This window comes from Quercus suber, unplaced genomic scaffold (genome assembly GCF_002906115.3).
Source record: "Quercus suber isolate HL8 unplaced genomic scaffold, Cork oak 2.0 scaffold_362, whole genome shotgun sequence".
NCBI lineage: Eukaryota > Viridiplantae > Streptophyta > Magnoliopsida > Fagales > Fagaceae > Quercus > Quercus suber.
The window spans coordinates 496,401-512,624 of NW_027069814.1; the positions used below are offsets into that span (position 1 = coordinate 496,401).

The following is a 16,224-nucleotide window of genomic DNA, read 5'->3' on the forward strand; positions in this document are numbered from 1 at the left end:
CTGGGATGGAAAGAGCAGTGCTGAGGAATTGCAGAAGGTGAGTGCGGATTTGAGGTCATCCATGGGTGTTTACAATTGGTAGAAAATAGTTTTTTAATTTGGTAAATAATGTTTCTCATGTGTAATTTTAGCTTGTAATTTTTAATTAAAAATATGTCATGTCATTAAAATAAAATGTCAAGTCATTATTTCATTAGCCATATAAGTAACACCATTAATGGCAGTTAATAAAAGGACTTATATTACTCATTTTGAAAACTTAAAGGACCAATTGTGCACACTTCAAACTTGAGGGACCAATTGCACACACAGGATAAACTTGAGGAACCAATATTATAGTTTCGCCTTATTTTTAATACAAGAAGAAACATTAAGTCAAAACAAAAAAAAGAAAAAAGAAAAAAAAGAAACATTAAGTAGAGAAACACAAAAATCAGCAAGGTGTGTATTATTAGGGGCCTGACATTATTTTACTTTCCTTGTTGCACAGACAACAACAGTTCATAAAACAAACAGCTGCAGACCAGAAATTTGTTTTAGTTATGCCATCTACTTTGAAGTTACATAGGGTGTAGTCTCATATTTACCATGCCACCTGCAATTTGGTTTGAAAATAAAATTAAGGATTCGTTTTCCTTATACTTTACATTGATTCAGTAACACATAAATGATATAAGTTGGGCATTGGAGATAAAGAAGCTACACTAACCTGCTTTCTTCCTTTTCTGGAATCTGGACCTCTAAATCCTCTTTGAATGGCTGAAATACTAGGTCTATCTTCTCATCTTCAACTTTGTCCAGAGACGATGGGTCCCACTGCCATAAATTAATACTTTAGATAGATTAATTGGCAGAAGTATAAACATGGCCAAAATTTCCCATGTTTACTACTACCAACATGCAGAGACATGGCCTAAATTTCCCATTTTTGCTGGTCGTAGTAGTAAACAATAAACAAGGCCGGAAGTTTTCTACATAAATGCACTCTCAATCAAAATCTAGAAAGATTGAAGCATAGAGTTGGAAAATTTTGAAGCACAGCACAAACATAAAGAGAGAGAGTACCTTTGGAGCATTATCCTTGTCAATGGTGAGAGCTCTTATACCCTTTTTTGTCAAAAGAAGGAGTCAAGTTTATTTCAAAGTTGCAGAAGACAAACTATGTTCTGAAAGATGGCTCTAAAACTATATATTCATACATTTTTGTTTAGTAATATAACTGCAGAGATTACCTCATAGACATCCTCAGAGATTGAGGCTCGTAGTATATTCATTGTTAATCTAAATTCCTTTTTCAGACTTTCTGGCAGTGTTTGCTTCCTTCCATCACGAATCTGGTAATATTTAACAAGAATTTAAGGCCACATATGCAAGAACTACCACAAGGAGAGAGCAGGTCTACTTCTTAAAGCTGAGGTTAATTTATAATACTCTTTGAGTAGTGGAAGGCAAGTGCTAGGTGTTATCTTATGATGTTACTATCTTGAGAGTCATTAGACCAAGTATCAAGCAATTTTTAAGTTAAAAAAGTCAAAAATTTATTAGAAGATAGAACATGAAAAAGAATAATAAAAAAAGAAAAAAAAATGCAGAAAAGGGAGTAAGAAGTGAGGGGAGAAGTAATCTACTCTATTCCTACCATATCCATAACCCATAATCTAAAGCATATTTGTGATTTCTTTTTTGGTCTTCAAGACTTCAACAGAAAGTTCTTCATTAATTCTTTCACGTCCATTTGTGTTCAGGGCCACAGGAACAGAGAAGATAATTTTCACTCAATCATTTTGCATACTGGATGAGAACAAATTTGCAAAGAAGTTGCAGATGAAAAGATAAAGAAATGTAATAAAAAAACTAAAATGTCAGGATGATCTTTGATGCTTGAAATACATAATCTATACTACACTAGGCATTCAAACTTTGGAAATACTCAACCAAAAACAAACAAAAAAATCTTCAAAACAAGAGGCCTTTCAGTATACAACTTAAATAAGTAACTCCCCATTGTTGGTCATTTAAATGACTCAAATATGACAGAACTTTTAAGTCACAGGATGTGAAAGAGTTCATAGATATTCAATTCCACATCAGAGGCACAATCCTTGAAAGAATAGAGCCTTTTACCAAGAAGTGAGTTTTGATGTGTAAGTCTCACATGTCTTTAATAATGTAATGTTATATCCAATCAAAGATCAATGCAATCAAATACAATTTTTCCGCATTTTTTCATATACAAAATCCCATCAACAATTATTCGGTCTATTATTCCTTGTAAAGCATTCAATGTAGAACAGGAATTTAGCATAATATCTTTTAAGAATCAAATTGCAAAAACCCATTACCGATCTTAGTGTTATTTTCAATCCAGTAGGAGACGATCTTTTTAACCCCTTAAGAACTGCACCTATCCATCCATTTCCTTCTTTGCTTGCCTCAGCTTCCTGAAAAGCAGCTTACATAAAGACTGTGGCTAAACAAAGACATGGACATGCAACATTATGATGAACTTGTCCAAAGGAATGTGCAAAGGAAAAAAGAAATACTTACAAATGATTTTATTATCTCTGCCACACTATCCTTGGAAAAGCACTCATCAATTATTGACTTCCTGAAAAGTCACCGAAGCTGATTGTTAGTGATATTATGCAACTGATAATATTTTGGGTCCAATTAGCAATAGCAATAGCACGTCACAGGTGCCAATGACCTATGGACCAAATGACATATCCTCCACCCATAAACAAAAGGTGAATGGTGAGGTTACATACATGTTCATTCTTGTTTTTGTATTAACCTATTAAATATACATCTGTGTATATATGCATCACTAGTTAAGAACTTAAGATCAATTACTTGTTCAATACACTATCTTCATCTAGTTGAACTTCCACCGAGAATTCTTCAATTGCAGATTTGACTGCATTCTTGTCACCAGAGTTCAAGCTTATCAGACGCTTCTCTAGCTCGGGCAGTTTCTGATATACAGTAGACATAGTAAGAGTAGAGCATCATAATCTCAAGTAAACTGATAATGGACCATTTTTCAGCATCTTTAACTAACTCCAGCTTCAATTTGTTATCATAGGAATATGTGTACCATCAATACATGTGGCATTAGCAGTTCATGGAATGAGAAAGTTACTGAAGCTTAATTCAATTGAGAAGCCATCATGATTGTAAAAAGCTCATCACCAACACAGACAATACAGAAAAGAACAAAAATTTCTCTAAAAGTCATGCATACAGAGTTATAGTCATCTTTCAAATCCTAAAACACACAAAAACATAGGCAGTGAAAAGGTGTGCTTTCCGTAACATTTGGCACAAACAATATGAACAAAGTCTATGACCCTAGATAAAGTTAATTGATGGGAACAAATTCTTAACCAATTGAAGTAGAAATCTGAGGCTCTTGAGTTACATTAATTACAAAAATGATTATAGGAAGTACACAAATTCACACCTATTCAAAAAGAGTGGAAAGTTATTGCTTTATCATTTTACTTTTTCATGCCAGATGGTAACATGTGTTTACATATTGTAACATCAGCTTTTAGAAGGTTTTGATGAAGCCACTACATATCTGATGGACACCAGCCAGCGTCCACATTCCATGTTAGTTACTTAAGTACCCACTGATAAAATTAGATAAGCATTACTGAGTAGTAAATATCTAGGCGATGGTTCCAAGACAAGTTTTCGAGACAAGGGATCATAGTCAAACAAGAGTTTTTAAACTCACCTCGGAAGGGACAAAATGGGTTGCCAGTCCAGCTGCTACCAATTCCTTACCATTCAGCCTAGCTCCTGTTAAGGCCAAGTATTCCCCTGCAAATGTACCCACATGGTTCTAATTATCTAATTGGGAAACAATTTTCTCTTTTTAAATTCCCTTTTCATATCTTAAAAATATCAACTTCTCTTTTCTCATTTGAAAATCTAGAAAATTTGATGTCACAACAGATCAAATAGCTCCCTCTTGAATAGAAGAAAAATGGAAATACATGTTTACCCAAGTGCCCAGGGAGATGAGAATGAATATATGAGAAGCCACAGTCAGTGTGAAACCCAATACTTGCTTCTGGAGTGGAAAATACCTACTCGAAGCATTCAAGAAATGCAGCACAATGTAATAGTGTTAAAATACAGAATTGAAATCAAGCCCAAAAATTCAAAACCAAAAAAAAAAAAAAAACAGTTGCACGCAGAAGAACATGTAAATAGGATTAAGTGCCCACAGTTTTTTCTGTGACAACTGAAAACTTCATTGGGACCATCAAAGATGCACCTCCACCCATTGAAATGCCATGCACAAGAGCAACCTGTTGATAGCTTTAAAACTTGAGTAGCACTTTTTGACAAGATAGACTAGGAAAAACTAGAGGGCAAATTGTATTTTCTTTACATTTAGGGCATAGTAAGGATTACAAATTCAAAACAGTACCTGGGTTTTCTTATAGGTATGAATGTGATAACAAAGCCAATACATTCTATAGACCACTTCAAGGCAGGAGTCCTCTGCCAAAATGAAATTCATAAATCATAAGTAACTTGCACGCATGTGTGTGTGTGATTTGTGGCATAAAGAACCATATTAAGGAAATCAGGAAGCAATAACATTATTGTAGGCTAGCACACTTACTTGACTTTCTTCCATCATAGAACATTTTCAAATCTCCACCAGCAGAAAAAGCTCGGCCAGCACCCTGGATAAGATATAAGATCCAAAATAATAACCTCAATGAATAAAATCAAAGTGCATAGAGATAGACTCTAAAATTAAGTTATCTATACAACCACATTGGCATAAATTGTGTTTAATCACATAGCAGATCATGATTAAAACAAACCAATATTATCAACAATAATTCAGATTTTCCCAGAGGAGACAGAACTAACCTTGATTATTATAAGCTCTGCTTTGTTGTCCTTCTCCCATTTTTCCAAGTAATCTGCTAGCAGAGAAACCTGATTGCAGTAAAAGAAACAACTACTAAAATTCCAAGAACTCGAACCAAGTCAATGTGGGTTGAGTGTTTTCAACATACCACTTTAGATGAGATGACATTTAATAGACGAGGCCGGTTTAAGGTGATCAACCTTACGTGGTCTAGTTCTTCTCCAAGAACAACCTACAGATTAATTACAATAAACCCCATTTAGTGTTTAATAATGCATACTTTTGTTTTACCACCAGTTGCAAGAAAATCCAAGTATAGGTGATAAAATACAAACAAATAGAACAATACACAATAGTACAACACATAAGTATATAAAAATCATATCTAAACTCATAATTTGCTTGGAAAGTACCTCCTCATTTGGAATTACAACTTCTTGTGCCATTTAATTGGCTGATTGAATTTTGGATTCGACGCCAATAAACTGCATAAATATACAACTTAAGATCATGAGAATGCCAACTGGGTGTACAAAAATTGATTGAAAAACAGAAATGAATTTACTTTGAACAAAGAATTAGCTTCAAATAACAAATTTCAAAAGTGGGAGAAGAAAACAGTTTATTCCATTCTTCAAATATTTAAAAAAAAAAAAAATTAAAGGCATAATGATTAAAAATTTAAACTTTAAACTCGAAAAAAATAAAACCCAACATCCAACAATTGCCAAGGATTTAAACACATGAAGCTAAACATCAAAGTGGAAACACAGACAGAAGAAAAACAAAGTCAAACTCACAAGAGCAGGAGAGTCTTAGTTTTAATACAAGAGAACCCAAAAACAGAATGCCCAGAAGAAGTGGATTTATAAGAAGAACAGTAGTGGAGTAATTGCTGAGGTTGTCTGGTTGGTTGGTAGCTACTTCATGTGCTTTAAAGTCTCTCCCCATTCTTAACCATGGGGCTTTCATTTACCTACCACCATGCATCTTCACATTTTGTGTGTGGGAGTAGTTTTGGGTGTGATTGTCACCAAACTCTCCAACCTTTTTTAAAATGCGATTAATATTGTTTTTCATTTTGAGGGTGAGATTTGAGATTGTTAAATATTGTTTAATTTGATATAATTCTTTTCTTCTTTTGATTTTAAATCTTTGTTTGGTACTCACTCACTGCCCTTATTTTTTTTTTATTGCTTTTCAACAAATTCTTTAATGATTTGATAATAAATTTATAATTGCGAGCTCTCGTTTTAGTTACCTCATTGTTTTTTTTTTTAATTGTTTTTAAACAAACTCTTTTAATGATTGATTCTGTAAAGAAAATGAAACCTTTTAATCATTTGATAATAAATTAATAATTGTGAGCTCTGGCTTTGGTTTGAGATAGCGAAAGATTAGTGTACACGATGTTTGAGTCAGTTAGAGATATTATAAATTTTATTATATTTTTATTATATTAATTTTACAAAATAATGTATTATTAATTATAATTATATAATTCAAACATTTATTTATTAAGTATTTCGATCTTACAAACTAATGTGATTACCAAAATATAAATGTTGAAAACTAAAAAATGTAATGATAATTACTTTTATTTTGATTAAAAATCTCATCATATTTTTAAATATGAAAAATTAATCTGTTTTGATTTTTGATTTAATAATCCTGTAGATTTTATTTCATAGAATTTAGCCTCTTTTTTTTTTTTTTTTTTTCACTGAATAATGGAATGTTTTTTGAGTTAGACAAAAAGATTTCGAGAAGAGGACATAGGGTGAGGCCGTGAGGGATTCCAATGCTGGGCCTGGGGTACTCAGTGTTTCAAGTAAGTTTTTGAGGAAGGGCCCCTAATGGGCTCAGGGCCAGGATTGGGCCATTGAATTCTAATTTTACCTAGCCCAATTATGGTTGTTCTTTGAGATAAAAAGGAAAAAGATTTGGTTCGAGTCTGATGCTCAAACACATGTCCACAGTTGGAGAGATTATATATTATATGATACAGCACGTTATTTGTTCACCATTTTACTAAAAAATTTTTATTTATTTAAAATTATTGAGTCAGTAATTAATTTCTGTTTAAAAATTTTTTCCTAACTAATTATTTTAAACAAGTGGTAGTTTTTTAGTGAAATGGTAAACCATATCACTTGTCTAGCATGTAAATCTTATAATTGCTCCCACAATTGATCATGTATTTGCATCTGAGTTCCATTCAATGCACTAAAGTACGGGATGGAAGCTTTATCCAAAAAGCAATACCACTTTTTTTTTTTCTTCTAGTAAGAGTTGAACTTGTTCATCTATTGCTCGTGAGTTATAACCATTGTTTTTAAAATTGAATGAAAGAGAGAAGAACGAAGTCTGATCAAGTTGAAATAACAACGACATAAATATTTTAATTAATAATTATTTATTAAGTGAAATTAATATATCCACTTTTATAAGTTATAACCTTTTTTCCCCTTCCCTTTTTCTATAAATTAATTAAGAACATAAGAGTTTAATTGAACTCTCTTTGGAAAGTTGGTCGGATTAAATAGATATTTCACACAGGGAGTAATTATAAAATAAATAAGTAATTATATTTTATCACCTTAAATTATATTACAAATTACACTTTACATTTTAAATTTTCAAAATGTACGGTTAGCACCATAAACTAGAACTTGGGTCCGTTTGGATAGCACTTATTGTTGCTGAAAGTTGCTGAAAACTGATTGTTGCTGAAAACACTGTAGCAAAATAATTTTTAAATGTGTAAATAGTGTTGTGGGACCCACTTTTAATATTAAATATTGCGTGAACAGTGCATGAACAGTGCGTGAACAGTGCAGAACAGTACATGAACAGTAAACTTTGTCTCCAAAGTCAGCAAGTGCGGCCAAAAAAAAAAAAAAAAAAAAAAAAAAAGAGAAAACGCAAAACTGGAAACGCGCCGCGCGGAAACGCGCTATCCAAACTGGGTCCTTGTGTTATACTTTGCACCCCATTGTCAATTCTACCATTACAAAGTTTAAGATGCAAAGTGTAATCAAGAGTATAGTTTAAGGTGTGTGTAGGTCCTTTTTTGGACAGTGCCCAAACTCAAGTAAAAACAAGGATCTTGTGCCCTTTACTTGTTGTTTGGTAGATTGGGCTTGATTCACCACAGTTAAACAAGGCTGATTACAAATCAAGTTGAGTGCAAGTCACATAAACCTCCTTAAGGCAAAAATGCAATTCCTCCTAAGTAATAAAATACCATTATAAGTGTTTTGGTATCCTAAAATGACCTTTTACTTTTACGAAACAAGTAAAATAATTATTCATAATATTCATAATGAGAAAAAGATTGAAATAGAGTATTTAAGGCTTATCTTTTATTGTGTAAACATTTAAAAGAATTTTTTCTCTTGGTACCCCGGGTATACTGTCGTGGTACCCCGAACGTACTGTCATGGTACCTCAGACGTACTAGGCCTGTAATCTCAAAATGCCGATTCTCTGAACTATACGATCTTTCTTCATGCTTATTATGTAATGGAGTTTTGTCCTTTCCCTTCACCTCTATAAGTCCTGCATAAGAACACACTATACAATACACATATCTTCAAATAATTGTTAGTTTCTTAGATTAAGATATACATTTTAATACACACACACACACACACACACACACACATATATATAAATGAATTTCATGAGAATGAGTCAGCCACGAGAATCTTGGCCCTAATTCTCACAAACTTAGTGCTTTTGCACAAGACTTGTGGGATTTGGAACTCAAGTCCAAGTGGCTTTGCTTGGGCATTGCCTTCCAAGATAGTTAGGTGAGAAGAATTTTGTGGAAGAAAGTGATATCTGATGTGTGCATGTTTTTTGGCATATGTTTCTTTGGAAGCTAAGTGATATTTTGAATAATTTCAAGGATATGGAATGAATTCCTACTCCTTGGCTCTCTCTTTGTTTTGTCTCTCTTTTCTTTCCCCTCCCTTCCTGGGCTTTTAAAGCTCTAAGAATATATGTTTTGAACCTTTGAACTCTTCCCCTAAATCTCCATTTTTCTCACCCTCGTTTTGCTTTGCTTTAGTGTTCCTTTTATAGTGGACATGGTCTGGTACCCCAGGCGAGGACGTCCTTGGTCTGCTAGGTAAAACTATGTCCTCTAAAATCGAAAAAGGTGTATTGGGTAGAGGTTTAGCTTATTTAGGAAATTATAACTCAAAAGAGGCATTTGGCTTCAGTTATAAATGAAAGGTTCCTTCTTGGAAAGTCAAAAGAGTGGATAGGCTGCTCAATATACTTGATGATAGATTTAGTTAAAAATGACAATTGAGAGGAAATTGTGGGGAGGTGTCATGCACATGGGGGAACTGAGTTTTCCATTGATTCATGCATTACAAGCAAATATATGAACCAAGCGAATCCTTCGGGATTCTTCTTTCACCAGAAATCACTCCCCTACCGACCAAACCACTTCTCCCTTACTATTCACTCGGGATCCCATGAGCTTGGACCATGGGTTACAAAGAAAATACCTATTTTGCTGGATTTTTAATGGCTTTTTGGCAATAAATCTGGACATACATCTTTATTTTCCTATGTGCTAGCCAAGGTCCTCTTCTCAAGGTTCAAAAGGATACATCAAGGTCCTAAGGCCTTGATACTCTTTTTGCTGCATATCCTCTGACCGAGATCCTCTTCTTTTTTCTTTATTATTATTATTATTATTATTATTATTATTATTATTATTTCTTTCTTTTTTCTTCTTTTTGGGGTTTTGGGCCTTCATGGTCCTTCTTAGCTTCATGAATTGAGCCTTCTTTTGTTAAGGCCCATTGTCTTTCCTTACTTTTTATGTAATAGGCGTTCTTGTGAAATTTTGGTTCTCAACAAGGTGGTAAAATGTAATTTCTCCTTTATTTTTAAGGAAATGAGAAAATTGGAAATTAGATATTTTCACATGTGTCCTACCTTTCTATCCAAGTTAATAGCCCAATTAACAGTGAGATGTAAAGTGAAAGACAAGTTATAATTTAAGGAGGTAACTATACATTCTAAAAGTTTAGAGGGCAAACTATAATCAAGGGTATAGTTAAGGGTAATAAAATGTATTTTTTCAGAAGATCCTTTCTAATATTAGATATAGCCAAGGAAAAAAAAAAAGTAAAAGTGAAGGGAAAATATAGAAGAACAAATAAAGACAAAATAGAAAACATTAGTTTCTAAGAGTTTTGGACAACTAGCCAACAAAAAAAAATTATAACTTTTTTTTTTCCTTTTTACTTAATCAAATAAATAAAAACAAAGCCATATATATATAGAGAGAGAGAGGACAAAACTTAGGTACAATACCTTATCTTTAGATTCCACTCTTAAGATTCAGCCATATGGCTACTTAACTAAAAATTACACTTCCATCCCATGAAAAAAAAAATTCACATGGCAAAATCTTAAGAAAAGAACTTAAGGAACAGCATTTAAGTATTGTACCTAAATCTTACCCACATACATATATATATATACCCCCACCTGTGGTTAGTGAATTACAACCTAGGCTGGCCTTTCCACTAGGCCAATTAGGCAATTTCCTAAGGCCCCCAAGTGGAAGGGAGGCCCTAAAATTTTAGAAAAGAAGGGGTAGAAGGGAAAAAAAATGGGAAGAAGAAGAAGAAGTTTTCAAATTAATCTAAAAAAATCCAACACATCCTTTTGACCAAAAAACAAAATTTCTGTTATATCTAGTTAAACATTGGTAGCACAAAAAAAAAAAAAAAGGTTTAAACAAAATCAATTGTCCCAAAAATAACATCATTATCCTCTGGACAAACCAAAATTCAACAAGATAAACTACAAATCCGGTCTAAGAAATTAACTACAAAACAATCACAAATCAAAACAAATAAAAAACCTCAAATCCCTAAAATTTTTACCGTTTCTCTTTCTCATTCTTGCTCAGCTTCTTTCTCTCAGCTCTTGCTCCCCGCCTCTCTCATTCTTTCTTTCCACTGTTGCTAGCTGCCTGGCTCAAGCTTCCTCTGATCTAAATCATCCGATCACATTTGATCTGAAAACTCTGAACTGACTGAGGAGTGAGGACTATCGACTGCCCTTTTTTTTCACTGTTGCATTTTGATTATGCAGATGGATGAGTTTTGACTTTTGAGGTATAAGGTTTGGTTTTCTCTACTTTTTATTTGTTAAGACTAGGCCTATTTATTATTGAGTTATGGCTGGACGTTTGGGCCTTCAAGGTTTTTTTTTTTTTTTTTAAATTTTTGGTTATAGGTGTAATAGGATTTGTTTTGTGTTTTTTGTGGGTGGGTTTTATTAATAAGACTTGTGTGGCCATCTTGGCATCTTCTTGGCTGGGCTAGGCTTGTACCTTTGTTATGATTATACTTAATTTTTTTTTCTTTAATTTTAATCTTGTATGTTTATATATTTATTTTATTTATTGGTAATATAATGAATAAATTTTTATTTGTGTAGGTTGAGATTGCTAAAAATTTGTTATTGTTAAGTGAAACTACAACAATACTTTTTATATAAATCATGTTCTATTTTTCATTTGCTCTACACTTGAAAGTTATTTTTTTATTTTAGTCTTTATAAATATATTATTTGATAAGAAATATCTACTAGAAAATATGCATTTGGATATGAAAAACTTAAAAGAAGAAGAAGAAGAAGAAAACTAATTGAGTCTAAAAAATGATCAATGGACAAATTTGTTATTAGTAATAAAAAAAATATAACACAAAATTTACATGAAAATATCACAAATGAGCAAGAAATTCACCAAAAATAGATTTTAAATGAAATATATTATAATATAAAAATATTAAATTAATTAATACATAAGTATAAAAAATGTCCCATTTTAGTTCTCGCTTTAGGCCCTAAAATGTTTAGGGCCGGCCCTGATTACAACTCATACTTTGTAGCCTTGGAATTTTTTTAAGAATTTTAAAAAATGAATGTAAAGTAATGAATAAATAAATAATAAAATACCTCCAATGTGTTTAGGGGTTTCTAGAAGAAGGAATCAAAATGAAATCAAAATATAATTTATGTTTGAGATAATAAGCTCATATATTCATGAGTAAATATCATTCATATCTTGTATAGACTCTAGAGACCTTATGGGAGGAGTGCGGAAGCCAGTGGAGCATAAGCGCAACGTAATAAATGTAGGCATGGCGAAACTGCTCCCTCGGATGTGTTTGCACACAGCACACTACTAAACTATGTAAATTCTCTCTCTCTCTCTCTCTCTCTCTCTCTCTCTCTCTCTCTTATTGCATAGATTGACAATCCTCAGCATTTACACTATTAATCTTTTTATATATTTTTTTTCTCAAGAAATACATAAGAGGGAACAAAATGAAATGAGCATTCCCTCACAAGTTACAACTATTATGGCCTGTTTGGAAGGAGGGGGAGTGGAGTAGAGTTGGCTAAAAATAAACTAATTTTGTGCTAAATCTACTCAACTCTCCCTCCCTCCCCCTCAATCCAAACAAACCATTACATTCCTTTTAGCTAAACTCCCAAACAAAATAATAGATGAAAATATCCTTCAAAGATCATTTTCATTTTATTTATTTTTATTATAACCGTAAGAACACTCTTATTAATGCTTGTATAGTATAAAAATAACCACATTTTAGCCAATCAAGTTTAAAATTCATTCACATTAGACCACGTAAAGTTGTGTAAAAAAACATTATTGCTACAATTATTGTATGCTAGCACTATTCATTTTGCATTTATTTATTTTATTCTTTCTTTATGTATTTAAAGATGAAGAAAGAGAGTGAATGATAGCTGTTATATGTAAAAAAGTTAAGAAAATTTGATATATTAATGAAATATAGTGAAAAATATATAATCTGATATGAAGTATTTGGAAAAGTGAGTATGTAAAATAGAAAAAAAATTCTAATATTAAAATAAACATGAATTTTACACAAACTAATGTTCATCCATCCCATTTTCTTCATCAACCCCATCTATACATTACCAAGAAAAATGATAAGTTCAATGGTCACTGAGTCCATCTTAACAATACATGTAACCAGATAATGTCAAGATAAAACATCATTGATGCATGATGCATCCTTTCAAAATGAACTGTTGCTACGCTATTAAACCAATCCAACTTTGAATTTCCTTATTGAATTGTTGATTTTTAGGTTCACCCCCCACCCACCCTCCATTTTTATGAATTTGTAATTTTATATGATAGCCAGACTAGTATATATATGTATAGGCTGATGCACATTCAAATCGATTCAATTTAAAACAATGGTCATGACTCAATAAACCCTACATAAGTACATTTAAGACATAATGTGAATTATATCATCTTATCGTGCTAGCCAATTAAGAAAATTTTATAAAAATTAGTAAATAGATTGCTATACAACTATTTGAAGTTGATTCTAAATAACAATTAAAACTAAACAAAACTTTTTTGCTTCTTCCTTTTCTTACGTCTACTAGCTCAGACAATAGAGAGTTTTAAGTTGCCCTTTTATTTCTTTGTTAGAATGAAATAAAAATACATTTTTTACCCTATATATTTAGGATAATTTTTCATTCTAGTCCAAGGAGGTATAAAAAAATATAATTTCATTTTTAATATTTAACATTATTTAAGTAACATGTACTTTTAGTCATATAACCTATTTAACGAGTAAGTGATTTGTTTAAATAATACATGTGAATGATTTTATGAACTAACATGTAAGGAATCGGAGAAGATTCATCCAAATCAGTTTGGAATAAAACTTTATCATATTCAAATTTCAATAGTCATTCCTTTGGATTCTATGACTAACATGATTGTTAAAACTTAAAACCATCTAAGCTTGCAATTTCTACCATATATGACGACTGGTCCAAATTAAAATATGCCACATACCATGTCATATATAAGAAGTCTAAGTCAAGAAATATCAAAATATTCAAAATTTTGATGTTGGAGACTTTGGAGTGTATGGTAAAACCATAGGGAGAGGGTGAGGTCACGGCTTCAAATTCTGATTACGTTAGTTTCAATCAGAGGTTACTTGACTATGCTTGCACTGGAGAGACCTCAAATTAAGTTTAGTCCAAAGTTTTAACATAAGCCCAAAGCCAAACTCAAGGCCGAAAAGTTCCAATTCAAACTTGGAGAACTTTGGGTTGGACTTGGACTCACAATGTGGGTCAATCTAGCTTGCCCAATTACGACCCCTACAGGCTCCATGTGGTTTTTTATTTATTTATTTATTTTTTTCGAAAATAAGTTGGAAAGCTTTTGAAAGTCAAGTTGGTTGTTAAAGATAATGGGGTAGTATTAATTGCCAGGTTACTCATGATGAGAGTGATGGCTTTTAATATTTGTTTAATGCTAGTTTGGTTGACCACGTGACAAAAATGATGACACCTATCTCAGATTGGTGGCAGCTTGGTAAGGAAGCCCATCTTCTTGACGAACAGGTCAAACTTTGAAATTTCAAGTTTTGTGGTCTCTGCTCTCTCTCTCTCTTCAATTCCTAATTGCACTTAAGGGCCGCTATTTCCTGTTTTGGAAGCATTGTGATATTCACGTAACTTTGGAAAATATTAAGGACATTCATAAACTTCGCGCATGAAATCTGTATATTGATGAATTACAACATGAGTTGTCAGATCAAATCCAAAAAGAAATTGAAAAGTTTTATAATTCTGAAATGTTAAAATCTAAAGTCTTCAGAAGTCCTTCCATTCATGTTCTGCTTAAGAAATTTGCACTAAGGTAGATGAAATGACACCTTCACATGAACCTCTAAATGTGACCTTGTTAAAGATATATATTCGTATAGGGTTTATGTTGAGAAAGACTGTTGGAGATAGACATGGGTTGTCAGATTGATGAAAGTTTTTCTACTAGCCAAGATAGTATGGCTCTGGGTTTATGTGGTTTTTTATTTGTAATAGTCCAAGAGGCTGAATTATATTGTAGGGTCTAGCTAGACCTAATTTTAACTCCTATAATCTTTATACATGCCTTATTATGAGTCATTGTAATATTGCTAGTTCTAATATCAAAGATGTAGCTATTAAAGACTTTAACTTATAGATGTAAGCCAGCAGACCAAACTACGTGACACCCTTGCATTCTCCTTATTTTTTTTTTTATTATTTTTTTTTTCTGCATTCTCCTTGCAGTATTTTCTATTTCATTTTAATTTCTACAGACCTCATCCATCAAAAGAAACTAAAAACCAGCCGTAAAGCTAGGCACAGCTTGTGATAAACAGTTATACACTAAGGTAGATGAAATGACACCTTCACATGAAACTCTAAATGTGACCTTGTTAAAGATATATATTCCTATTGGGTTTATGTTGAGAAAGACTGTTGGACATGGACATGGGTTGTTAGATTGATGGAAGTTTTTCTACTAGCCAAGATAGTATGGCTCTGGGTTTATGTGGTTTTTTATTTGTAATAGTCAAGAGGTTGAATTATATTGTAAGGTCTAGCTAGACCTAATTCTAGCTCCTATAATCTGTATACATACCTTACTATGATTCATTGTAACATGCATAGTTCTAATATCAAAGATGTAGCCATCAAAGACTTTAACCTGTAGATGTAAGCCAGCAAACCAAACTACGTAACACCCTTGCGTTCTCTTTTTTTTTTTTTTTTTTTTTTTTTTTCTGCATTCTCCTTAACAGTATTTTCTGTTTCATTTTAATTTCAACAGACCTCATCCATCAAAAGAAACTACAAACCATCCGTAAAGCTAGACACGGCTTGTGATAAACAGTTATACGCAAAATAGCTCAATAAAAGTATTTATGAATTCATTAATTGTTGTGGTGGGACTTTCCCTGTAAGTTTTCTTGATGGCTTCAGTTAGACACGAACGATTCAAGCAAGATGCCTTCAAATGACAGTCCCTTTATGCATGCAATATCAACTCATTTAGCGAGCCACACTCCAAACATCCTTTAACAAGTGTGAATTGATGCACGTATGTTTCACTGTTTTGTAGTCACCAAACTTGCAAAAGAATGCTTGGATTAACTCTCCTTGCCAAACAAAAAGCATGGTTGTGAACCAGAACTTCAACAGTAAAGCTTGATTCACTAGTTATCTATATAGGAAAGCTCTTGTTGTAACCTTGAAAAACACTAGGAGATAATCTCTGCATGCACAGTGATGCAACCCTACCACAAACTGAGTATTAAAAGAGAGGATATCAGTCATCTAAAGATTTTGCCTCATTTGGAGAACCACACCAGGCCTTTTCAAGAATCCACACACAAAAGTGTTATCTACATCAAAGTTGACATGAA

At 32.5% G+C, this 16,224-nt stretch overlaps 1 protein-coding gene and 1 long non-coding RNA gene across 2 annotated transcripts; both read right to left on the minus strand.

Annotated features, from left to right (window-relative positions):
• Positions 1-314: 314 nt before the first annotated feature.
• Positions 315-5,924, minus strand: LOC112036274 (3-hydroxyisobutyryl-CoA hydrolase-like protein 5). The gene is made up of 16 exons (XM_065760322.1): positions 5,701-5,924; positions 5,314-5,385; positions 5,049-5,132; positions 4,900-4,968; positions 4,643-4,706; positions 4,445-4,518; positions 4,239-4,322; positions 4,013-4,097; positions 3,743-3,828; positions 2,854-2,975; positions 2,548-2,608; positions 2,343-2,441; positions 1,233-1,334; positions 1,066-1,107; positions 710-816; positions 315-595 (listed from the first exon to the last, which is right to left on the minus strand). Exons 2-16 carry the CDS (start codon positions 5,344-5,346, stop codon positions 550-552), a joined length of 1,158 nt encoding a protein of 385 aa, XP_065616394.1. The 5' UTR covers positions 5,347-5,385; positions 5,701-5,924; the 3' UTR covers positions 315-549.
• A 2,275-nt stretch (positions 5,925-8,199) lies between these two features.
• LOC136061895 (uncharacterized) lies at positions 8,200-11,086 on the minus strand. The gene is made up of 2 exons (XR_010623741.1): positions 10,819-11,086; positions 8,200-8,476 (listed from the first exon to the last, which is right to left on the minus strand). It is a non-coding gene; the product is annotated as an uncharacterized LOC136061895 (long non-coding RNA).
• Between the last annotated feature and the right edge of the window lie 5,138 nt (positions 11,087-16,224).

Coding starts and splice junctions, on each gene's coding strand:
- LOC112036274 (XM_065760322.1), bottom strand. CDS start 5,346: ATGGCACAAGAAGTTGTAATTCCAAATGAGGAG. Junction 4,969..5,048: donor ATGTCATCTCATCTAAAGTG/GTATGTTGAAAA, acceptor TACTGCAATCAG/GTTTCTCTGCTAGCAGATTA. Junction 817..1,065: donor ACAAGGATAATGCTCCAAAG/GTACTCTCTCTC, acceptor AATTTATGGCAG/TGGGACCCATCGTCTCTGGA.